This window comes from Hippocampus zosterae, chromosome 20 (genome assembly GCF_025434085.1).
Source record: "Hippocampus zosterae strain Florida chromosome 20, ASM2543408v3, whole genome shotgun sequence".
Taxonomy (NCBI): Eukaryota; Metazoa; Chordata; class Actinopteri; order Syngnathiformes; family Syngnathidae; genus Hippocampus; species Hippocampus zosterae.
This window is the reverse complement of record NC_067470.1, coordinates 4,194,201-4,217,060: the sequence shown is the minus strand read 5'-3', so window position 1 is coordinate 4,217,060 and position 22,860 is coordinate 4,194,201. Positions and strand designations below refer to the sequence as shown.

General features: G+C 46.6%; 1 protein-coding gene across 1 annotated transcript in view; it reads left to right on the top strand.

Annotated features, from left to right (window-relative positions):
• sspo (SCO-spondin) overlaps nt 1-22,860 on the top strand; it is a 45,421-nt gene that overhangs the window by 2,817 nt on the left and 19,744 nt on the right. Inside the window, exons 4-75 of the mRNA XM_052054199.1 lie at nt 843-925; nt 1,061-1,231; nt 1,334-1,557; nt 1,708-1,810; nt 2,048-2,206; nt 2,300-2,385; nt 2,472-2,597; nt 2,831-2,987; nt 3,137-3,389; nt 3,481-3,622; nt 3,822-3,963; nt 4,091-4,263; nt 4,514-4,732; nt 5,026-5,191; nt 6,044-6,305; nt 7,423-7,627; nt 7,828-7,922; nt 7,994-8,250; nt 8,390-8,524; nt 8,669-8,871; nt 8,997-9,124; nt 9,207-9,316; nt 9,400-9,549; nt 9,704-9,797; nt 9,904-10,113; nt 10,201-10,406; nt 10,538-10,652; nt 10,890-11,011; nt 11,198-11,368; nt 11,513-11,746; nt 11,833-11,955; nt 12,034-12,131; nt 12,237-12,468; nt 12,545-12,697; nt 12,820-12,957; nt 13,031-13,213; nt 13,303-13,453; nt 13,593-13,752; nt 14,022-14,070; nt 14,227-14,331; nt 14,439-14,566; nt 14,683-14,803; nt 14,885-15,012; nt 15,077-15,218; nt 15,299-15,469; nt 15,546-15,720; nt 15,813-15,888; nt 16,035-16,056; nt 16,160-16,280; nt 16,398-16,611; nt 16,701-16,842; nt 16,943-17,116; nt 17,217-17,393; nt 17,456-17,533; nt 17,615-17,770; nt 17,868-18,023; nt 18,108-18,272; nt 18,342-18,533; nt 18,716-18,838; nt 18,977-19,106; nt 19,895-20,020; nt 20,109-20,200; nt 20,349-20,531; nt 20,594-20,764; nt 20,858-21,113; nt 21,193-21,239; nt 21,430-21,600; nt 21,717-21,851; nt 22,049-22,185; nt 22,266-22,360; nt 22,424-22,473; nt 22,603-22,773. Coding sequence (XP_051910159.1) covers nt 843-925; nt 1,061-1,231; nt 1,334-1,557; nt 1,708-1,810; nt 2,048-2,206; nt 2,300-2,385; nt 2,472-2,597; nt 2,831-2,987; nt 3,137-3,389; nt 3,481-3,622; nt 3,822-3,963; nt 4,091-4,263; nt 4,514-4,732; nt 5,026-5,191; nt 6,044-6,305; nt 7,423-7,627; nt 7,828-7,922; nt 7,994-8,250; nt 8,390-8,524; nt 8,669-8,871; nt 8,997-9,124; nt 9,207-9,316; nt 9,400-9,549; nt 9,704-9,797; nt 9,904-10,113; nt 10,201-10,406; nt 10,538-10,652; nt 10,890-11,011; nt 11,198-11,368; nt 11,513-11,746; nt 11,833-11,955; nt 12,034-12,131; nt 12,237-12,468; nt 12,545-12,697; nt 12,820-12,957; nt 13,031-13,213; nt 13,303-13,453; nt 13,593-13,752; nt 14,022-14,070; nt 14,227-14,331; nt 14,439-14,566; nt 14,683-14,803; nt 14,885-15,012; nt 15,077-15,218; nt 15,299-15,469; nt 15,546-15,720; nt 15,813-15,888; nt 16,035-16,056; nt 16,160-16,280; nt 16,398-16,611; nt 16,701-16,842; nt 16,943-17,116; nt 17,217-17,393; nt 17,456-17,533; nt 17,615-17,770; nt 17,868-18,023; nt 18,108-18,272; nt 18,342-18,533; nt 18,716-18,838; nt 18,977-19,106; nt 19,895-20,020; nt 20,109-20,200; nt 20,349-20,531; nt 20,594-20,764; nt 20,858-21,113; nt 21,193-21,239; nt 21,430-21,600; nt 21,717-21,851; nt 22,049-22,185; nt 22,266-22,360; nt 22,424-22,473; nt 22,603-22,773 — 10,718 coding nt within the window. The remainder of the gene's footprint in view (nt 1-842; nt 926-1,060; nt 1,232-1,333; nt 1,558-1,707; nt 1,811-2,047; nt 2,207-2,299; nt 2,386-2,471; nt 2,598-2,830; nt 2,988-3,136; nt 3,390-3,480; nt 3,623-3,821; nt 3,964-4,090; nt 4,264-4,513; nt 4,733-5,025; nt 5,192-6,043; nt 6,306-7,422; nt 7,628-7,827; nt 7,923-7,993; nt 8,251-8,389; nt 8,525-8,668; nt 8,872-8,996; nt 9,125-9,206; nt 9,317-9,399; nt 9,550-9,703; nt 9,798-9,903; nt 10,114-10,200; nt 10,407-10,537; nt 10,653-10,889; nt 11,012-11,197; nt 11,369-11,512; nt 11,747-11,832; nt 11,956-12,033; nt 12,132-12,236; nt 12,469-12,544; nt 12,698-12,819; nt 12,958-13,030; nt 13,214-13,302; nt 13,454-13,592; nt 13,753-14,021; nt 14,071-14,226; nt 14,332-14,438; nt 14,567-14,682; nt 14,804-14,884; nt 15,013-15,076; nt 15,219-15,298; nt 15,470-15,545; nt 15,721-15,812; nt 15,889-16,034; nt 16,057-16,159; nt 16,281-16,397; nt 16,612-16,700; nt 16,843-16,942; nt 17,117-17,216; nt 17,394-17,455; nt 17,534-17,614; nt 17,771-17,867; nt 18,024-18,107; nt 18,273-18,341; nt 18,534-18,715; nt 18,839-18,976; nt 19,107-19,894; nt 20,021-20,108; nt 20,201-20,348; nt 20,532-20,593; nt 20,765-20,857; nt 21,114-21,192; nt 21,240-21,429; nt 21,601-21,716; nt 21,852-22,048; nt 22,186-22,265; nt 22,361-22,423; nt 22,474-22,602; nt 22,774-22,860) is intronic.

Genomic DNA, 22,860 nt, shown 5'->3' with positions numbered 1-22,860 from the left:
TTCAGCATTTCGTGAAATGAGACGCGCATGACTAATCCGTGTATTGTATTTTTAATTGGCAATCTAAAAATGAGGCAATGGCTCATTATTTTTGTCATTTGGGTGTCGGATTGGAGCCAGCGAGGACCCCCCCCGCCCCCCACCCCAACACATTTTGCAGGAAAGCTTGGCTCTTTATGTGTTTTTTCTCAGCCCAGAGCACCAAGGTTTCAAAATGTGAGAAAGTAAATTTATTATTGTTGTGGAGAGGAGCTGTTCATTTCTTTTTGGCCCTCCTTGGACAAAGGTTCTTTTATTTCTCTATAAATTGTAAAAAAGACCCAACACCACGTCATCTTTTCTGCAGTTTATCACAAAACTATACGAATCGATTCAGGCTTCTGAGAGTTTCAGATTTAGTCTCACGTTTATATCTTGATAATATGTTAATAAGAGGCAGACAGTCCGACCCCTTATGTAAAAGTCTGACACAAACAAAGGTCAATGCAGTTCGATATTCGCATGATGACAGAGTCCAGACCTTTCCCGCTGTGCAAAAATCTTGAGATAAGAGTTCCTTTTTCAGGGAAACTTGACAGCCTTCAGAGACTTTCCCGAGATGTGGCACGCGAAAAAAGACACTTGGGTTGTGTTAATCACTCAAGGAGGAAGAAGATATAAAGTTAACACTACATCCTTTGTTTTAAGAGTTTAAACAGATGTTCAGGAAAGGGACTGGTATAAATAGTACTCACGGTAAGGTTAAAATTGTCAACAATTTTACAATTGTCACAGAATTGACAACAACCAGTATTGCATCTGTCAATGATGAAGGTGTCAACGAACTTTTCTGCCCACCTCAGACTGCCAGTCATGGAAAGCCAAATGTTGAACAAGACAGTGAGAGCATGCTGTGAAGGTTGGAGTGGACAGCAGTGCTCGGACGGTAAGAGAGAGAGAAAAAAGTGATACAGTAAAATGCAGTGAATAAATATTTGATTTTGTGTACTTAACACATAAAAATACTCTGGGTTTGGGGGCACTTTCCAAAATTATGCCTGATACCTCTACTCCCGCTTAGGTGTAGGAACGCATGGGCAGTGTTACTCCACCTGGAGTTGTGCAGAGTTCCCTGGAGTCCACAACGCCTCCCTAATGACGATGGAGCAGTGCTGCGGCAGCCAGTGGGGATTAAGTTGGAGGAATGCCTCGGGCCAGACCTGCTTGTCCTGCACTTACACTCTCCTGCCAGGTACCAAAATGGGAAGGCACATGCACATTTACACAAAAGTGCATCTTAACACCCGTCTCTGTTTAATCAATGACTTGCTCACATTGTCTCATACACCTCCAGACTCGCAGTTCTCCCCGCTAGTACGTGGGGGTCTTCTCAGTAGCGTGAGGACGCCTCAAGGCTCAGCAACCTGCATGTCTTGGGGTGGATCCCACTATCGCACTTTTGACAAGAAGCACTTCCACTTCCAAGGTAGCTGCACTTACATGCTAGCCTCATCCATTGATGGGACCTGGGCAGTCTACATCAGCACGGTCTGTGCCAGTGCAGGAGACTGTAGTAAGGTATGACACGCTTCCATTATGGCAAGGATAATATGATTGTGGAATATTTTTGGATATTTAACAAGCTTACTTGACAATGGAATTCAATCTGGAACTTGAGGTGGTTTTTATACATTTGGTGCAAATGTGTCAATGGGACTTTCTTTTCAGGCTCTAAAGATGATGATGGGCCTTAACTTAGTTACAATTCACCACGGGAATTTAACCCTCAACAACCTTCACGTTCCAAATGGCGAACCCCTGTTTCAAAATGGTAGGCTGTCACTCATCCGCACATCGTCAACAAGAACACATTTATCTGCAGGATCTTCAACATGCATTCTAACAGTCTTGTTGAGTGTTTATTTATTACGTCAAGCAAAACATACAATAATATGGATAATAGTGACATCAGCATTTCATGGGTACTTTTTTTTTTTTGTCAAAGAAAATCTCAAAATGCAACCCCATTTAAAACTTACTTTAGTGATTCATGTTTCACCATTTGTAGGAGTGAGTATCCACTGGCTTGGAGATTATGTGTTTGTGGAGAGTGTTCTCGGGGTGAGGGTGAAGTTTGACCTGGTCAACAGTGTCTATGTGACAGTAACATCTGAGCATCTGACAGCCACTAGGGGGCTTTGTGGAATCTACAACAACAACCCAAATGGTGCGTCAATGAAACTTTGACAAGACTCTCGCAAAAATTGACGATTTTGAATTTTTCACTGGTGGTGTAATTTATTGACATTCTTTGTCGTAGATGATTTCACCACAATGGGAGGAATTGTGTCCCAGTACGCTGCTAGCTTTGGCAACTCATGGAAAGTTCCTGACCAGCAGAATGAAGTACTGCACCAAAGACATTGAAGTGGTGTTGCAGCAGTATTGCCCTCCTTGTCGTTGACTTGAATTGCTCCCCGCCCTCTTTTTAGGGTTGCGGTGATGCCGCAGAGCTTGGACACAGTTGTGATGTAACGGGAGATGCTGCCTTACGCCGGCAAGCAGAGTCCAAGTGTCATCGACTACTAGAAATCCCCTTCAGGCAGTGTCACCCTCGCGTGAGTGTTCCCCCATTAAATAGCACCAGTGATAGCCACATAGCAATATGCAAATGCTGCCATACAGATAAACATCAACTTTTGCTAAACACACAAGTTGTTATGTTACTCGTGCATCATGCATGAGGAGAAATGTCAGTTTTCCTCTTTTCACTCAGTCTTTGGAAGCCCACAGCATCATGTCACTCCAAATGCTTGCAGTGCAGTGTCAGAGCTTCCCTCGTGTTTTTCAGCTGGACCCAGCAGCGTACCTCGATACATGCCTGTATCTTTTCTGTAGCTTGCCACCCAAGGAGAGGGAAGCAGCAGTATGTGACACACTGGCGAGCTATGCTCGAGAGTGTGCCCAGCAACATGTCATCATCATCTGGAGGGCAGGCAACCTATGTGGTAATGATGTCCACGTAACGATTAGGCTACTTCTACTACTACAGTTCATTCAACTCAACCGATTTAGCACAGAGGTGTCAAAGTCTTGTTCTTGTTCACACTCCCTAAAAAAAAATGTCATTGTCTCCCTACCATATGCATCTCCGCAGCTCGCATCTGTCCCAGAAGGCAAGTCTTTTCAGACTGCGTGTCCTCATGTCCCCCTAGCTGTGCATCCCCCCAGGCTCCAGGATCAGCGTCATCAGGGGGTCAGTGCCGGGAGGAGTGCGTTGGGGGGTGCGAGTGTCTTCCAGGACTCTTTCTTCACCAGGGACAGTGTCTAAAAAGAGATGATTGCCCTTGCTACCATCGTCGGCGTACATACCAGCCGGGAGACAAGATACAGCAGAGATGCAACACCTGGTGAGGTGGCTGCGTGCTACTGTGTTCCTGTTCCTGTCACTTGATTGACATTTTTTTTTTTTGGTTGACATTTTCCGTATTCTGAATATAGCGTTTGTCAAGAAGGTCAGTGGCAGTGTACTGGGGAGAAATGTGCTGCTCAGTGCAGTCTGATGGGAGCGCTACATGTCACCACCTTTGACAAAAAGCGATACTCGTTAAAAGGAGGGGACTGTCCTTTTACTACTGTGGAGGTAGGAGAACTGCACTACATTTCCTTGACAAATAAGAGATTGGATACAAAAGCGGCATCAGAAGAATTCATTGTAATAATTATTAGTTTTGACCCACCCTATCGGAGATTTTAATTCACCAATAAAACAATTCCCAGTCGTTGAAAACAATACACTGCAAATGCAATTGCATTGTATCAGTACTCTAATGTGTTTTCAGGACTACGTCGATCGAAAGCTTGTGGTGACCGTACGCTCTGGAGAGTGCACAGCAGGAGGAGGAAGCGGTGCAACAGGCCTCGGATGTCTAATCGAGATGACAGTTACAGCACTTCGCACCACAGTCATCATCACTGACACCGGTGAGTTTGCGGCAGAAGATAACCTGCCTCGATACTGTAAAATCCTTAAAAAAAAAAAAAACCCAAATAGTTTCTTTTGTAACATAATTTGCTTCGCTTGAAATCTGAATACTCCGCATTATTCTAGGTGTGGTGACGTTGAACGGCCAGAGGGAACTGTTGCCTGTGGTGACCGGCGACCTGGTAGTGCGGAGGGCATCGTCTGCCTTTCTCCTTATCCAGACTTTTGGAGCTCAGCTTCTGTGGCACCTCGATGGACCCCTCATCATCATTACTTTGCAGCCTCATTTTACAAACAAGGTGGCCGTCACATGTCAGTTTCACTGTGCTTAGTGCAATGAAACCAACATTGTCGGATATACAGTATAAGTATATAAGTACACTTGCTGTTAGTTTTGGAAGCCCCTTTGTACTTCAACATGGATAAATAACTTAATAGTCACTGAGGTATAAGAAGCAAGTCGGGTCAGCTTTAGCTGATAGCGCTTCTTTGAGTAAATCGCTAGCCCAAATGACTACAGATTAATTTCGATTATATTTTATCTCGTAGGTGCGCGGCCTTTGTGGAACGCTGACCTGGAACCAGCATGATGATTTTATGACCCCGGAAGGAGATGTGGAGAGCAGCGTGTCGTCTTTTGCTGGCAAATTCACCACAGAACATTGCACTCTACCCGGAGGAGCGTCTCCAGACCCCTGCATGACTTACACTCAGAAGAGACACTATGCCGACGTTGTCTGCGCCATCATTCACAGCCAAGTATTCCAGGTTAGTTTGCGACGTTAAGTGGGTCAGTCCAGAAAGGAATGCCCTTTTTTTTCCTTATCCTGACCATCTATTGATTTAATTTTTAAATTTCATCTATACCGTGAAAACGGTTTTCAAAAACATTGCTGAATAAATTCTTTATAATCAAATGAAGCTCACAGGTAGCTGTTCTGCTAACTGGTCAAGAACAAATGTCTATATTATAATGATCACGTACATGAATAACAGACCGCATTATGGCTAAAGACCCGAAGAAAACTACAAGCACCATTTACTCTCATTCCCTCCTTTAGGCATGTCACGATGTTGTGGAGAGGGAGCCCTATTTTCGCCTCTGTCGATCCGAAGTGTGCAGCTGTGCGGCGCAGAGGGCCTGTCATTGCACAGTGCTCACTGCCTTTGCCCGACACTGTGCCCAGGAGGGTATCGTTGTCCAATGGCGGAACCAGACCTTCTGCCGTAAGTGTGACGTGGCCGCACGTACACAAGGAATGTGTTTGTCAAAAATGCCCTGTGCTTTTTTAAATTTAGTTTTCTTTGCGGAGGGAAGAGGCCTTATTTGTAGATGGTGTGGTGTGTTACAATGAAATGTCAAGTAAAACAAACACGTCTGGCTTTTGTCTTTGACCTTCTTGCAAACAAATTCCAATATTTGGGCGAGCTTGAAAACTATTTGCCCAGGGGTGGGGGGTGTTTGAACTTTTTTTAAAAACAATATATTATTAAGGGCGGCCCGGTAGCCAAGTGGTTAGCACGTCGGCTTCACAGTGCAGAGGTACCGGGTTCGATTCCAGCTCCGGCCTCCCTGTGTGGAGTTTGCATGTTCTCCCCGGGCCTGCGTGGGTTTTCTCCGGGTGCTCCGGTTTCCTCCCACATTCCAAAAACATGCGTGGCAGGCTGATTGAACACTCTAAATTGTCCCTAGGTGTGAGTGTGAGTGCGAATGGTTGTTTGTTTCTGTGTGCCCTGCGATTGGCTGGCAACCGATTCAGGGTGTCCCCCGCCTACTGCCCGGAGACGGCTGGGATGGGCTCCAGCACCCCCCGCGACCCTAGTGAGGATCAAGCGATACGGAAGATGAATGAATGAATGAATGAATATATTATTAAAGTGCTGTAGAAAATATATGGCTAGATTAGAATAGTGGATCTATGCTTGGAGAAAAAGTCCAAGTGGAAAACAGAATCCACATGGAGTTTACAAAGCAACGCTTCAGGATATGCTCTCTTTGTTTCAGCATTTTAACTCTGTCATTGCCAATGATGAACACATTGATGTCTTTTTCCAACCTATTTCCTCCCGTCTCACCAGCCATCCAGTGTTCCGGGGGTCAGGTCCATCATGAGTGCGGACGAGCATGCGGTCGCAAGTGTTCAGACCTGCAGCACGGCTGGAGCTGTGATGATGACGGCAGCGGTGGCGGTGATGAGCTTTGTGTTCCGGGTTGCCAGTGCCCTGCAGGACTCGTGCAGGACTACCAAAGCCAGTGTGTGCCCACCACGATGTGCCCTTGTGTTCAAGGAGACAAGATGTATCTCCCTGGGGAATTTGTTCAGAACGGCTGTAACACCTGGTATGTTGAAAACAAAGATTAGACCAAGGATGTTTTTTTTTCTTTTCTTTTTTTGTCAGTAGTAGTATTCACAGCGGATAGAGGCTGAGCCCTGATGGGATCTCAAGTATTTGCCGCCCCAGATAAAAAAAACAAATAATGGCAGTAGAGCGCACTTTTGTATAAATGAAACTCCTCAACTCACTTCAAAATACAATATTTCCTTTGCAACAGGATGCCCAAAGACGGCAGCACAGAACAAACATACAAAATGAAGCTCCTCAGCTCACTTCACCACGGTGCCCTGGCACCAAGTTGACAGCAAAGCACTAGTTTTATTCCTTTGGCCTGAGCACAAAAGCAGAAAATAGGTTTGTAAAATTGACAGAACATCACACAGGATAACCCTGTGCATGTTTCACTTGAGGTGTCATAAATAACTAATATGTAAGCCATTGTGTAAACAACTTGAAGGACACAGTTGAGCACGCGGGTTTCATCGAGTATAACTTTCCCTTGCTGCTGGAAAGAGTGCAACTTGAGCCCAAATTAAATGGAAAAATAATAAACGCTGATGATCGAACTTCATAGTAACTCAGTGATTACTACTTCAAACGGATCAACATTCTGTAACATTTATTTTATCAATTTATTTATTTATTATTCAGGTTAATTGAGAAGGGATTATCATGAGCAGCCGATGGCAGAGAATCGGCATGTCGTGGCAGCTCTGTCAACTGAATTTTGCCTCAGGATGAGTACTTTGGTGCAGAATTAACCCCATTCAGATTTGGTTGCCTTTGTTGTTACCTTTCTACAGTTTTAATTGAAATGCAGATGCAGTGCTGCATTTCAAACCGAGGCCTGCCTAGAATAGTGAAAATCCGCCAGTCTGCAACCATTCATAGCACATATGAGCGGATGTTCCTCGAGGCGTTGTGTCCGGTGGTGCAAGAGATCTGATGAAATCACCCTATGTTCCTGCTTCTTTGGACAGGATAGGTTGATTTCATTGCTTTTCTTCGCCACACAGTGGCTGTGATGATCGCTGTGAGAATGACAAAGTATGTTTATGGTGAAATTCCAAACACAACAATGTCCTAAACTATATTTCTTCTGGCCCCTCGCCGCTTCGTAGCGTGTGTGAGGAGGGGCGTTTTAACTGCACGCGGGCCCCCTGCAAAGAGGTCAACAAGTGTCCTGGCCCTCTGATCTACGCTCCACGTTCATGCCTCCTCACGTGCGCCAGTTTGGACCCCCCAAATCAGCAGCAGGGGTCCGGCCTCCTGAGTTGCATAGAGCCCCTCTCTGGCTGTGTGTGCCCCCCCGGAACTGTCCTGCTTGTAGGTGCAAACTCAACTTTTTGAACCTGAAAATGTGACAAATCAAACTTTTTTTGTCAGTTAGGGAAACCAAGACAAGAAGTTTATCAAATAAATCATCATCATTTTTTATCAAAGAAAACAAAATATGGAGACACCGTTTCTCTAAAGGGAGCCTGTAGTTGAGTTTTTTGTTTGAAATGAATTTGTCTATCCTGCAGGGTGATCAATGCGTCCTCCCTGCAGAGTGCCCGTGTCGCCATAATGGCCGCCTGTACTACAGCAACGACACCATCACGAAAGACTGCAACACATGGTACGGTCTCACTGAATAAAGCCCTTATGTATATGTAGTACAAATACTTCATACCTGATTTACTCTTGCAGTGTGTGTAAGGAGCGCCACTGGCACTGTAGCCAGTCGGCCTGCGCCGGCATGTGCGTGGCTACCGGAGACCCTCATTACGTGACGTTCGATGGCCGCTACTTCTCTTTCCTGGGAGACTGCCAGTATGTCCTGGCGAGGGAGACCAGCGGGTTGTTCAGTGTCACGGCGGAGAACGTGCCCTGCGGAAGCACCGGGGTCACCTGTACCAAGTCTGTTACCCTCAGCCTTGGGAACACCATTATACACCTGCTGAGGGGTAAGTACTCTTGTTCTACTGGAAATTGTAAACCAATATCGCGTTGATGTCGCAGCTCAGAAATGACGGGGAATATATTAAGTGTGCAGATAAAATGTTAACTACGTAATAGCTCGAAATTGTCTCATCTTTAATTTAGGTAAGGCAGTGACCGTTAATGGGATGCCAGTTACGCTACCCAAGACATACAGCGGGAGTGGTCTGACTTTGGAAAAAGTGGGCATGTTTGTGTCGCTTTCCTCCAGACTTGGGGTCACCCTGCTGTGGGATGGAGGTAGGATTCGCGCACCGAGTCTGAAACCTCACGCTTCAGCATGTCTTCACTATGTATACGGATTACGGTGTATACGGATTTTTATAATTTTTTTTGGGTAAGATATGGAAGTGAAACAACAAATGAAGTGCACGTTGCTTGCAGGGATGCGTGTGTACGTGCGCCTGGCCGCACACTTGAGGGGAAACGTTGGAGGCCTTTGCGGTAACTTCGATGGGGACACGGAGAATGACTTCACCACACGACAAGGCATCGTGGAGTCCACCGCTGAGCTATTTGGGAATTCTTGGAAGGTCAGCCCATCCTGCCCCGATGTAGCAGACCAAGATCTTCGAGACCCCTGCTCGGTGAGTCACGCTCAGAGCCGCCAATGGGTGTGCTCCGGCTCATCCGTGACCCTCGACAGGAAAAATGATGACTGGATTGATTGCACGGGCAGTTGATCTCACTTTGAAACACAACCGATGCGCAGGTTAACTCACACAGAGTACCGTGGGCCAGGAAAAGATGTGGCATCTTGACTCAGGAGCTCTTCTCTCCATGCCACCTTGAAGTGCCCTTCCAGCAGTATTATGACTGGTGTGTCTTTGATGCATGTGGGTGAGTAGCCATCAACACGAGCTGTCTTGGTGCTCTCCATAATTTCTTCGGTTCATTCATTTTCCCCTCCTTTCACTTTCAGCTGCGACTCCGGTGGGGACTGTGAGTGCTTGTGCACAGCCATCGCCACCTATGCCGAGGAGTGTAACCGCAGGGGGGTGTACATTCGCTGGAGGTCTCAGGAGCTGTGTCGTACGTTAGGCAAAATATGGCATTTGTCCACGTTCCAGGAGACTGTAACTACATTTCTCTCCTTGGTTGTGTTTTTGTCAAAGCCCTGCAATGCGAAAATGGACTTGTTTATGACCCGTGCGGTCCGGCTTGCTCCCCTTCATGTCCCAATGTGCATCAGAGTCCTCACTCCCAGTGTGACGTCCTTTCCTGTGTGGAGGGCTGCTTCTGTCCCGCTGGTACTGTTCGATACGGTAAGATAGATCAAACTAGAATGCTTGTAATGGTCGACTGAAAGACAGGGTATTCCTAAATCGTCATGTATGGTATTGTATAGTGTAGTGTATACCCACTAAGAACTAAAGGTTCAACAGGAGGACAGTCATGATCAGTTTTTTTATTCGGTAGGTGACAGCTGTGAAGTTCCTACCCAGTGTCCATGTGAGTGGAAGGGGTCCATGTTTCCTCCTGGAACTACAATCACTCAACACTGCCAGAACTGGTCCGTCCACGCAACCAAGGAAGACATCAAATGTTATTTGGGCTATTTTTAATTTAGATTTTTATCATATTCAATCAGTGGTCTTCCTCTGTTTGTATTCATCCAGTTCTTGCGAAGATGGTCTGTGGCATTGCGATGGGGTAGCTTGCACCCATCCCACGCCAACCTGTCAGGAATCCGAGTTTTCCTGCGCAAGCGGTCTCTGTGTCCCCTCTGACTGGGTATGTGACAATGAAGATGACTGTGGTGACGGCACTGATGAGATTTGTCCATTCACCTGCTCACCGGAACATTTCCGCTGCACCAGCACGCCGAGGTATGGCACAGTACAGACGTTAAGATTTTTTTCCATGAAAGAACCACATGGACTGAAACGGCACCTTTTCCTTTTTGGGTTTAACAGTGGACCGTGTTTGAACTTAGCTTTGCGTTGTGACGGCCACCCGGACTGTGCTGACCAATCAGACGAGGAGCTCTGTGGCCCCGCCACTCCAGTGCCCCTGTGCCCACCGGGGGAGTTTCAGTGCGCCAACGGGAAATGCCTCTCAGCCAGCCGTGTGTGTGACGGACGGTTGGACTGTGGCTTTGCTGATGGTTCTGATGAGCAAGGTAGTGCAAACGATATTTCGGGCAAGCCGTTGCCGTCGTATACATGGCTTTGAAATGCGATTTACAGGCTCACGTAGCGCAAATGTGGTCCAGCTCTTATTCACTGTGAGGAATTCTGTTTCCCGTCTAAGATTGTGGTGTCATGTGCGATGAAGGAGAGTTCCTCTGTGCTGGAGGACGATGTATTCTTTACCTTCATCGTTGTGACGGCCATGATGACTGCGGAGATCTCAGTGATGAAAGGGGGTATGTCATAATTAATGGTCTATATTCCCCATTTTTTGAAGGAAAAAACACAATAATGAGTAATAGTGACAAACATAACTATTCCAAGAAGGCTTTGATATGGTATATCCATCTGTGTTTTGGTTCTATATGAGATAAATGATAATAAAACCCAGTTGATCTTCAAATTTCAATATTTTATTTTGTCTCCAAGTCCATAGTCATTCTTTATGATCTCATCTGTTGGCCGTTTTCTAGATGTGTTTGTGCACAAACGGAATTTCAGTGCCCAGGGGCCCAGTGTGTCCCTGCAGAGAAAGTATGTGATGGACTGAGAGATTGCCCGTCTGGAACAGATGAAGCTGTCTGTCCAGTTGGAGGTAAAATGAGCATTTTTAGCATCTGGTAATGCATGTGAGGTTTCGTAGAGTATGTGAGCAAAAAAAAAAAACAAAAAAACAATTTGAGTAGTGAGCGTGAAAAAGAACATTTCCGTAGAGTTTGTAAGAGTGATGAATTGTGTGTCTGACGGCTCCTCATTTTCGTTTTCTTTCATTGATGTACAGTGACATGCGGACCCGACCAGTTCGCCTGCCGTGACGGCACTTGTGTTGCCATCACTACGCTGTGCGATGGAGCACGAGACTGCCCGGCTGGAGAGGACGAAAAACCAGCCAACTGTTATTCTTTCATTACTCCGCTACCTTCACCTTTGACCCCGACCGTGCCAACCTCAGGTCACACACTTAAAAAAAAAAAAAGATGGGTTGATTTCTCAAACCACTGGCTAGGCAACTGTGGATTTTGAGCAGAGTGGGTTTGTTATTTTGACTCAGCAGAGCTAGTAATAACAATAATAAATGTTTTCTCACACTCTACAGGTTGCTGGTCCTATGAGTTTGCCTGTGCCACTGGTGGGCAGTGCGTGCCCCAAACTTGGCATTGTGATGGCGAGTCCGACTGTTTGGACGGTAGTGATGAGCAGCAGTGCCCTTCACTCTGCGGTCCTGGCCAAGTACTCTGCCTGAGCGGCGACCAATGCGTGCGTTACCAGCAACTGTGTGACGGCAACTCAGACTGCCGTGACGCATCAGATGAGAGCATAGACAACTGCGGTAAGTCAAACATGAGACAAATGTCATCTGATTGTAAAGGATGACTTGAGGAAAGGGCGAATTTGTTCACTGTGTTTATCATTTAGGCTCGGCCCGGATCCCACCTTGTCCCGGCAGCTTCTCATGTGACAATCGCACCTGCGTGAACATGTCAAGAGTGTGCAACGGTATCCCTGACTGTCCGCGGGGCGATGACGAGCTCCTGTGTGGTGAGTTATTCGAAGATACTCTTAGCACGGTCTGCGGCCCAGTAGAAAACATCAACCTATAAAATGTCTGATGTCCAGGTAAATACGTCTCACCAGCGCCCCCTGGCGGTAGGAATACCACCGTCTCCTGTCCCGAATTCACCTGTCTGGATGGATCTTGTATCAATTTCAACATGGTAGGTTCATATATGCCCCCTGACCCCTCACGCCATTTATTCAAAGAGAAGACGGCAGGATTTATGTCAACATGTTATCCAACTCCTTATTAATTTCCTATCCAGATGTGCAATGGTGTGGCAGACTGCCCAGATTCCTCGCTGGCACCGCTCGGGGGTCCCACTGATGAGCAGGGTTGTCGAAGTTGGGGCTCCTGGGGTTCTTGGACCCCCTGCAGCACCACCTGTGGTACGGGCTCCATGAGCCGGCGCAGATCTTGTCCCGCGGGAGACATATTGCACCACTGTCGGGGTCAGGAGGTCCAGAAGCAGCAGTGCTTCAACACCACTTGCCCTGGTATGAATGTGGAGTTAGTTTTGTGGGTTGTGAAAGAGGAATGATTCTGGCAATGAAAATGTTCCGTTTTAACCAGTGGATGGCCGCTGGCTTCCATGGGTGAGCTGGTCAAACTGTTCCAGCGAGTGTGGAGGAGTGCAGATCCGACACAGAGACTGCATCCTGCCTCAACATGGAGGACGAGATTGCTTCCAGCTCCCGGGACCGTCCAACCTAAGCTTGGAAATCAGTAAGAGATCAAATTAAGTTCACCAAGATTTGAGCGCATCTTCATCCTAAAATTTTACCTGCAAGCCCAACTTTCATCATGTAACTACTGAGCCCGAGATCATCTGCTTGCTTCTATTTCAGGGCCTTGTTCGGAGGATTCCTGTTCCAGCAGCAGCTGTCCGACAGGCCTGGTGAGGCACAACTGTTCCCCCTGCCCAGTGTCTTGTGCTCACATCAGCAGTGGGACTACCTGCGATCCCACAGCACCCTGCTTCTCAGGTCGGCCATAGTAGGCACACTGGATCTCTTTTTTATTTTTTATTGAATCTTACAGGTTGTATTTTTTTCCCAGGCTGCTGGTGTCCAGAGGGGCGGGTAATGAGCCACACCCAGCAGTGTGTGTTGCCAGAGGAGTGTGTGTGTGAGCTGGCAGGCGTGCGCTACAGGCCAGGACAGCAGATGAAGGTGGACTGTGAGATTTGTGTATGTGAGAGAGGAAGACCTCAACGATGCCAACCCAACCCGGACTGCTCTGGTTGGTCTTAGAATCATTTGTTTTGTTTTCTTATTCCACATCAACAAACTAACTCATCATCTTTTTTTTTTAAATGCAATCCCCTTTAGTACATTGCGCCTGGTCGTCATGGTCGGAGTGGGGCCAGTGTTTGGGGCCATGTGGTGTGCAGAGTGTCCAGTGGTCATTCCGGAGTCCAAACAACCCCACTAACCACAGAGATACGAAAAACTGTAGAGGGATCTATCGAAAAGCACGTCGGTCTGTTGCCTCGTCATACCTGCTTAATTTTATAGCAAACATTTGCGAGTAATTGATTTTTCATTGTAAATGAACATCATAGTCACAATTCTTGAACTTGCCTTTCTCGCATGCACTTTCTTGATCCGCGTTTCCGCAGATGTCAGACTGACCCCTGTGATGAGTGCGAGTACCAAGGTCAGTCCCACACGGTTGGGGACAGGTGGAGGACCGACCATTGCCACTTGTGTCATTGTTTGCCCAACCTCTCGGTGCAGTGCTCTCCCTACTGCCCGTATGCTGTTACCGGATGCCCACAGGTAATACAATACAATACAATACAATACAATACAATACAATACAATACAATACAATACAATACAATACAATACATGCTTATTTATATCACGCTTTCACAACAGCGGCAGCTGTAACAGACAAATCTATCTCCTTAATTCAGCATATACCACAATACAAGACTTCAAATATACTTGCGTCATTTTATTTGAATTTCTCTCATTATCCATGCTATTTTTTTCTCTCCCAATTATTGTAACCGAGTCATTTATGTACTTCTCAATTTATGCAGGGCCAGAGTCTAGTTCCCGGAGAGGGTGACACATGTTGTTACTGTCAAGGTAAATTTTTATTATTCTGTTCTTATTTATCCTGAAATTTGAACCGAAAGCTCATCTTGCCACTTAGTTTTTGTTTTTTTCTCTGCGAGTCGTGTCAGTTTCGTTGTTGCTGCCTTTTCCTCATTGAGCTTGTGTTATATTCAATGTTCTGCACAGCGAGCAATAAAAGTTCCGCAGTGACACTCAGCCCCTCCCCTGTGACTTCCGAGCCAGGAAAGGACATCGCTCCCTTGGTGCCCACCTACCCGCTCCCCCCTGGCGGTCAGTGACTTATGAATGCATCATCAGGCAGTTTTACGAGAATGTTTATGGCACCATCCCGTTGTAATAGGTGTAGTGCAATAATATTTTTCATTCTTCTGCTACAGAGGAGTGCTGGTTTCCTTTGGGTGTTCAGTTTCTGCCGGCCTCCAGTTTCCATGCCTCATCTCAGCAAACTGGTCATCCCCCTGAGGCAGCTCGCCTTCATGGTTGGGACCCCCACACAGACCTTCAGGTACAATAGTTCAGGAATATTATTCATATGCTCTTGTCTTGTCCTGTAGAATATAAGGGCACGTGTTTCTGTTCTTTCTTAATAATGCCGTTCTTTTTGCCATGCTTCATATGCAGGGCTGGAGTCCAGAACCAGAAGAATATAAGGATCTACCACAGCGCAGCCGCGAGGGGCAAAGTAGCAACACACAAAGCCCCTACATACAGATTGACCTACTGAAAGAATACAACATCACTGGTACACTTTTATACCTGGCAATGCTCGTTTCACAATGTTACACTGAATTTGTTAAGCGAAACCTTCTGTTCCTTTCTCCAGGGGTACTTACCCAAGGGGGTGGTGTGTTTGACACGTACGTCTCCAGCTTATACCTGCAGTTTAGCCGAGATGCAAAACTGTGGTACATCTACAAAGAGCTTGTGACTGACGCACAGCCCAGAGCTAAGGTCTGGTCATCACATTGTAGTTTGGCTGATATGTTCAAAGTCATTTGCCCCGTTCTTGCTGCAGGTTTTTCATGGTAATCACAATGAGGGAGGGGTTGCTGAGATCAAATTGGACAGGATGGTGTCGGCTCAGTTTGTCCGCCTGCTACCACATGATTTCCATAATGGCATCTATCTTCGTCTTGAAATTATGGGATGTGAACATGGTTAGTACATGTTGTCTATGTCCAATATATACTACGTGCTCCATATTCAATGAACAACTCTTTGTTCTTGTCTGGTTCAGGGTACCGCTGGTCAACCGTACCCACACCGACTTGGACCGTCTCGCCAATCGGTGGCTGCAGAGAAAAGGAACTCCGGTGTAAAAATGGACGCTGTGTACGAGCCGGCCCGTCAGGAGTTATCTGCGATGGGGTCGATGATTGTGGTGACGGCTCGGATGAGATATACTGTGGTGAGATTTTTATCTAATTTGTTCATTTATTTCTCGATACCACTTTGACATATGCGCACTGGCCTTATTATTCCAGGCACACAGACCTACCCGACAAGTCCTCTGAGCTGTCTGGGTGGTCAGTACTTATGCCTTCCACCAGGGGGCTGTATCGACACAGGAAAACGTTGCGATGGGATTCCTCACTGTCCCAGAGGAGATGATGAAAGTGAATGTCACCTGCATGAGAACATCACGGCGCAGTCTGACAGGTGTGGTCATTAAATTGCAACAAAGTGTTGTAATTCATATTTTCTTGACCCCTTCTGATATGCAATACAAATGCATTTACACATATACGTAGACCATACACACCCACCGCTGCCCCTATCAGGACCCCTTCCAGGATCCCTGTGACTCGTCCTGCAATATCACCAACAGTAAGTGGAATTATCAAAGTTTCTGTTGCTTTTCTTGTTCTCCGACACTGCCTCTCGGTCCATTTCTGGATATTTTAAAAGGTATATGTAATTAGGAGTTTGAATGTGTCAATGAGAACTTTACACACTTTTTAATACATTTACAGGATGGTGGCTCTGGATTTCGTGGTAAGTTCTTGTGCAAGTTAGTTAGAGAATAATTGTCAAACCATGTCCGCTGCCGCCTTGTGTTTTAATGTTTTACACATGCTGTATGGACATATACTTGTAGGCATCTGCTCCTCTGCACTCGGACTGGAGGATGGAAGCATTCGTTATGGTCAGCTGACCTCATCCTCCTATCGTGAAAACAACCCCGCTGATGCCGGTCGACTGAATATCATTCCCAATGTGTGAGTGAAAATTTGGGCTGGTTACTTCAATGTGCTGCAAAGATACCCTTATTAGTGTTTTTTTTTTAAATCATGAATGAAAAGATACACTGAAACATTTGTCCATGGTGTTTGCAGTCAAGTTATGGAACCTGGATGGAGCCCCTTGCCTACAGACCTCCAACCGTACTTCCAGGTTGATTTCCTAGAGCCCACGTGGGTTTCAGGGGTTGTGATGCAAGGCAGCGAGCGCATGTGGGGTTACCTCACAAAATACAGATTAGGTTTTGCCCTGCATGACAGCCTCTTCACCAACTATACGCGGAATGGCAAGCCTGGTAGTCCTGCTAAGGTATTGACATCAAGATGCCACAGGTGTAGATTGTGATTAATATACAATAAAACATGTTTGTTTCTGGTCTTTTTATTGTCATGGTGTAGGTATTTGAAGTACGGATGGTGGGTCGGACCCCTGTGACCCGCTGGCTCGGAAGGCTTGTCCGGGCTCGCTATCTGCGCATCATTCCCGTGGAGTTCAGACACACGTTCAACCTTCGTGTTGAGATCCTCGGCTGCAGAGGAGGTGATGAGTTTCATTTTCTTCTTCTCTGTTGAAAAACTCTTTTTCAAATTGAGCTGTTGCAAGGTGTGACGTTTTTATTTATTTATTTTTTGTATTGTAGATGAGCTGGTGACCCCCAGCAGTGTTACTTCTCCCTCTGGTGGTGGGAAAATTACACTGAAACGCTGTCAACCAGGCCAGTTCGCCTGCCAGCAGAGTGAGCAATGCGTTCCCATTGCTGTAGTTTGTGATGGGCGAATGGACTGCAAGGATCATACAGATGAAATGAATTGTGGTGAGAAAACTCATGGATACTCCATGACAGTACACACTACTCATAAGTGAGTATATTTCTAGAAGTAGCTGAACAGCACAATCATCTTCTTTCTACACAGGCATTCCAGGTTTACAGAACCAAACTAGTCCCGCCGGTAGACCAGGCTTCCATGGTGACATGACAACAGGTGCGCCGGGCCTCCAAACCACCAAGCCACGAGGTGGTCTGCCCGGTGTGGCTACAGCTGGAGTCACAGGACAACCTGGACTTTGGAAAGCCACCACCACGCACATTGGTATGAATGGCTAACACAAATGTGTTTGTATGATTATGAACACAATTTATTTTCCCCATTAGAAGTGACTACTGGCCAGCCTGGACTGCACTTCTCTCCATCGCACCAGCCTGGAGTACCTGGCCTACAAACCACAAAGCGTGAGGGCCACCAAACAATGTTGCTCGTTATGGTTCCATGATTCAACGTGGCTTTGACTGAACAGGCGCTCTATTTTACAGCTCAGTGGATCACCACACCCCCCCATGATGGGGGCTCGCCCAGAGTGCTTTGCGTGGAAGGCCAGTTTGCATGCCGCTCATTTGGCTGTGTCGACTCGGCGCAGGTGTGTGACGGCAGGTGGGACTGTTTGGACGGGTCCGATGAAGAGCGCTGTGGTACACATAAGTAACCCAGGAAAAAAAATGTTACCAAATACATTTTCTAAGAGAACATTTGATAAATGGCATTCTTTTCACCCCACTGAGTAATTAGGTTCCTTTGTAAGTCCGGTGCCTAGCCAACGCCCGCCCGTGCCGAGCCCCTGCTCACCCAAGCAGTTCTCCTGTAATAGCGGCGAATGCATTCACCTGGACCGCAAATGTGATCTGCAGAAGGACTGTGTGGACGGTTCAGATGAAAACGACTGCAGTATGAAAAATACATCCTGTTCATATCAAATTCACGATGAAGAAGTGACACGGAAGTGACACGGGATGTGTTTTCATCCTCCAGTTGAGTGCATAATGTCCCAGTGGACCTCATGGAGTCTGTGCAGTGTGTCCTGTGGTGTGGGCTCGCTCTTTCGACAGAGAGACATTGTGAGGGAAGCGCTACCTGGAGGATCCTGCAATGGGGCTCAATTTGACAGTCGCGCCTGCTTCCCACGACCGTGCCCAGGTTTTTAACACATGGTCAATCGTGCGCCGGGGCTAAGACCTCACACTGGTCTATTTTCACCTCTTGCAGTCGATGGTCATTGGTCACAGTGGACAGAATGGTCTGAGTGTGACGTTCAGTGTGGAGGGGGTGTCAGGCAAAGGAGGAGAACCTGTTCTGCACCTGCCCCGAAAAATGACGGCAGGGATTGCGAGGGCATGAGCCAGCAGAGTCAGAGCTGCAACAGTCAACCCTGCACCAAAGACACGGGAACACAGACAGGTGACTAATTCTCCAACAAACAATATTTCCCAAATCATATTTGACCCCTACCTATGAAAACGGGTTTTAGATTTATCAGTGGACTATGCATTCAAATACACAGGTTCCGGCAGAAACCTGCCCCTGTGACGAGTCTGATCTGAAATCTTATTCCGATTATTTGTTGAAAAATGTTTCTCCAGGTTGTGTCAATGGTATGGTGCTCGCCTCCGACGCTGACTGTCTGAGTGGAATATTCGAGCCTTGTCCTCCAATATGCTCACATCTTAGCTTCACCAACAACTGCACTGAAGAATGCAAACCAGGTAGGCCTACAAACACACCATGTACTTCCTTGAGTGCTTCATTCAATGACCAGATGTGTTGACCATCAAATCCGAAAATGAAATACAGATTTAGGTATAGACTTATCCACCCACCCCCACCCTCCACCCCGCTCCCAGGCTGCCGCTGTCCCAACGGAATGTACCTACAGGGAGGACAGTGTGTGAGTGCAAGCCAATGTGTCTGTCACTGGAACGGCCAAAACCTGCAGCCAGGACAAACAATCAGCAGGGACCATTGCACTACATGGTGAGATTGAGCTCTTTTATTTCCATCTTGCACTTTTGTTTGAGCTATTCCAGGTCTTCAAAACTGAAGCATTGATAAAAACAGTCATCACCTAACAAATAAATGTTTCAGTACATTTGGTTCACAAAGATTATGTGATGATTGTAAAAGTAAAATATAAAAATGTTGACTCTTTTAGTTGTATTTTGCATTCAAAGCATCATACAGAGAGTTGTCTGATAAATTTAAGATTTAAAACACTTTCGACACCACTGAAAATGAATTATTATGTATTTTTTTCTGTGACAGATCTTCACGAGACTCATGAGATTGTGCAGGGGTTTTTTTTCAGCTGGTGAATGTAGTTCTCATTACGATGATGGTAGGCCTGATATATGGTCATAATGTAAAGTGAATTACAGCCTGGCTTTGTCTAATTACGAATTAGCTGCTTTGTTTCCATTATTTGCTGAAAAACATAACGTGCTGTAGTTGCTGGTTTGATGTCTGCGATAAAAATATTGCCTTAGCACCATCTTGCTGCCAGGGAATAATATTGACATCAGGAAGGAGTTTAATTTGGTCAGGCCATAGCCTTGTCTAATCGGAAGAAAAGTGCTTTGCTGCCATGTTGTGGTTTCAAAAGCAATTCTAACCCTCTTTGAGGGTGGCCTCAATCACTCCCAGATTTTTGCTCCGAAACACATCTGAATGTTTGTTGTTTCACAGCTGCTTCAGACTATTTGACACATTGTGTGGAATATTTGACACCAGTAAATTGTACACAAGTGTATATTTGTCTCCAAAAGTATGTGCCAGGATGGGAAAGTCCTCTGTAACTCCTCCAGTTGTGCTACAACCTGTCAGTGGTCAGCCTGGTCGTCATGGTCTCCATGCGATGTCACCTGTGGGCTCGGGCTCCAACAGCGCTTCAGGTGAAGAGTTGTCATAGATTATTACCTGTCCACTTTGATGCATTTGGAGGTTTTCAAGTTGAGGTTTACAACATACTTGTTGTGTTAGGTCTCCAGTGAATCAGACAGGAACCCTCAGAGGACATTTCTGCCCAGGAGACTCAGCTGAAGTCAAGCGCTGCTCCATCCCCTGCGACACTGGTACACTTTCGTCATTCGCCCACATTGACACCTGACTTAAAGGGGCGCGAGTGCCTTTTGTTGAATCCAGCTTTTTCGTTCTGATCAATCATTTCCTAATGCATCAAAAACTCGAATTCATATACTCTATAAATCTTTGTTTTTTCAGACGAAGCCGTTGGAAATTGGAGTAAATGGACCAGCTGGTCAGAATGCAGTAAGACGTGTTTCCATCACGCAGACGATGTAGGAATCAGGCAACGATTCAGAAGCTGCAACCAATCCGACGCTCAGTCTATCTGTGATGGCGACGACGCAGAGCACGAGCCGTGCAACATCGTACACTGTGCAGGTATGAGCGTTCGTTTCTCATGAGAGTCAAACGATCAAAAGGTCATTGTGTTGAAATTCTAGTGGATGGTGGCTGGTCTGCGTGGTCTGCGTGGTCTCTCTGCTCATCGGAGTGTAATTCTGGCGTCCAAACACGAGAGCGATTCTGCATTTCGCCCCCACCGCAATATGGGGGCAGAAGCTGTCCCGGCCCGCACATTCAGACAGCAGACTGTAATGCCCACCCTTGCTCAGGTATGACGTTACCTTGTTCCAAGTCCTCAACAGGACCATGCTGTGGTGTGTGGTGGTCTCGCTCAAGCATCACGTCCTCTCTTTTGCGTGCAGGTCTTTGCCCAGAAGGAATGATGTACATGACCGCAGGTGAATGTGAGGATCACGGAGGCCCATGCCCACGAGTCTGTATGGACATGACCTCCGCCGAGGTGCAGTGTGCCACTGCCTGTTACGATGGCTGCTACTGCGTACTGGGCTTGTACTTGCTCAACGGCAGCTGCGTGCCTTTGTCCCAATGCCCGTGTTACCATCGGGGGGAGCAATACCCGGCTGGGGCAACTCTTCCCGTAGATGCCTGCAACAACTGGTATTCGTCAAACGCTGCCGCAGCTCAATGTGACATTGATTCAGTTGACTGATTGGCCTGGATTGTTTGTCTTCAACAGCACATGCACCGATGGAGAAATGTCATGTGGAACGACGTCTTGTCCTGGTGAGTGGCTTTATTGTTGAATGTACAAGACGTGGCCGAACAAACGTGAGTTGGTCCCAGTGAAAGAACCTCAACATTTGAAGGAATATCAATAATATCAAATACATGCTTAAACAACTTTCCATAGGGCCATTTTCTGTCCTATTCTGTTATGTAATTGGTCATTGTCCTGAGTGACTGTGCCTCGTAGTGGACTGCGGTTGGAGCAGCTGGACTCAGTGGAGCTCCTGCAGTCGAACATGTGATGTCGGCGTGAGAAGGCGTTACCGTTCGGGAACCAATCCCCCACCAGAGTTCGGGGGTCGTCCCTGTGAAGGCGCCAGAGTTGGGGTGGACACATGCAGTATTGAACCATGTTTTGGTGAGGAAATATTTTGCCCATAATGTCGCTTTTTGTTTCATGCGTGTGCTTGTAAGAGAGAATCCAACCCTTGCCAAGTAATGTAAGTGATGTCTTGATGATACGATATATACTAGGTGTCAGAGAACCATGGAGTGAGTGGTCAGAGTGCTCAGTGACATGTGGAGGAGGTTACAGGACCAGAACCAGTGGGCCTATCAGAATCCATGGCACAGCACAACAGTTCAGTGCCTGTAATCTGCAGCCATGTGGTATGACACACACACACACTTGCACCTCGAAATGAGGCTTTAGTCAAAGTGTATTTCAACAGGGATGTGTAGACTTTTTCTATCCGCTAGTAGGTGACATTTTGTCAGCATTCATTCAACTGGTGCACTTTCTGCACTTCGTTTCAGTAATGCCAAGTGGTTATTCATTTGTTCCCCTGAACTCATTCCTGTTTCAGGGGATAGCAAAGTGTGTCCGCTGGGGCAGGAATGGAAGCAGTGTGTGACAGGAGCAGTGTCATGTTCAGACCTGACGATGGAACTCAGTCGGAACTGCACGCCAGGCTGCCGGTGTCCGACTGGAACTTTCCAGCAGGTCAATGTCTCGGCTGTTCGGAAATAAGAACAAGACCCAGTACATAATCTTTATAAATGCATTTTATTGCTGGTACCCAGGATGGCGAATGCATCCAGGAGTCTGATTGTCGCTGCGACGTTGATGGAGAACAGCACAAACCAGGAGACATTATTTTTTCTGGCTGCAAAAACTGGCAAGTGAATGCAAACATTTCCTGCATGTGTTTCTGACGTTAACTCGTATGCCCATATTTCAGTACGTGTGAAGCAGGAAGACTTGTCAACTGTTCTCAAGCCAGATGCAATGGTAAAAAAATGATTTATTTCTGAACATATTATCTCATTATTATTATTACGATAATTCCATTATTTCAAGTTATTGTAGTGTATTGATTGGTCCTCCTGTCCTGATTGAATCTTTTTTTTTTAAACCTAGCTGATGGCCAGTGGTCATTGTGGACCCCTTGGGGTCACTGCTCAGTGTCATGCGGGGCAGGTCTCCTGTCCCGATATCGGTTCTGCTCTAGCCCTCAGCGCTCTGGCAATGGCCTGCCATGTCTGGGGCCTAACCGTGAGGACAAAGTCTGCGTCACCGCCCCGTGTGATCGTGAGTCAGTGCTGCCATGAATGATCCGCTCTATTGATAACTGACTACCAATGACTTTGTGAGGAGTGTACAAGAAAGAGTTATCAC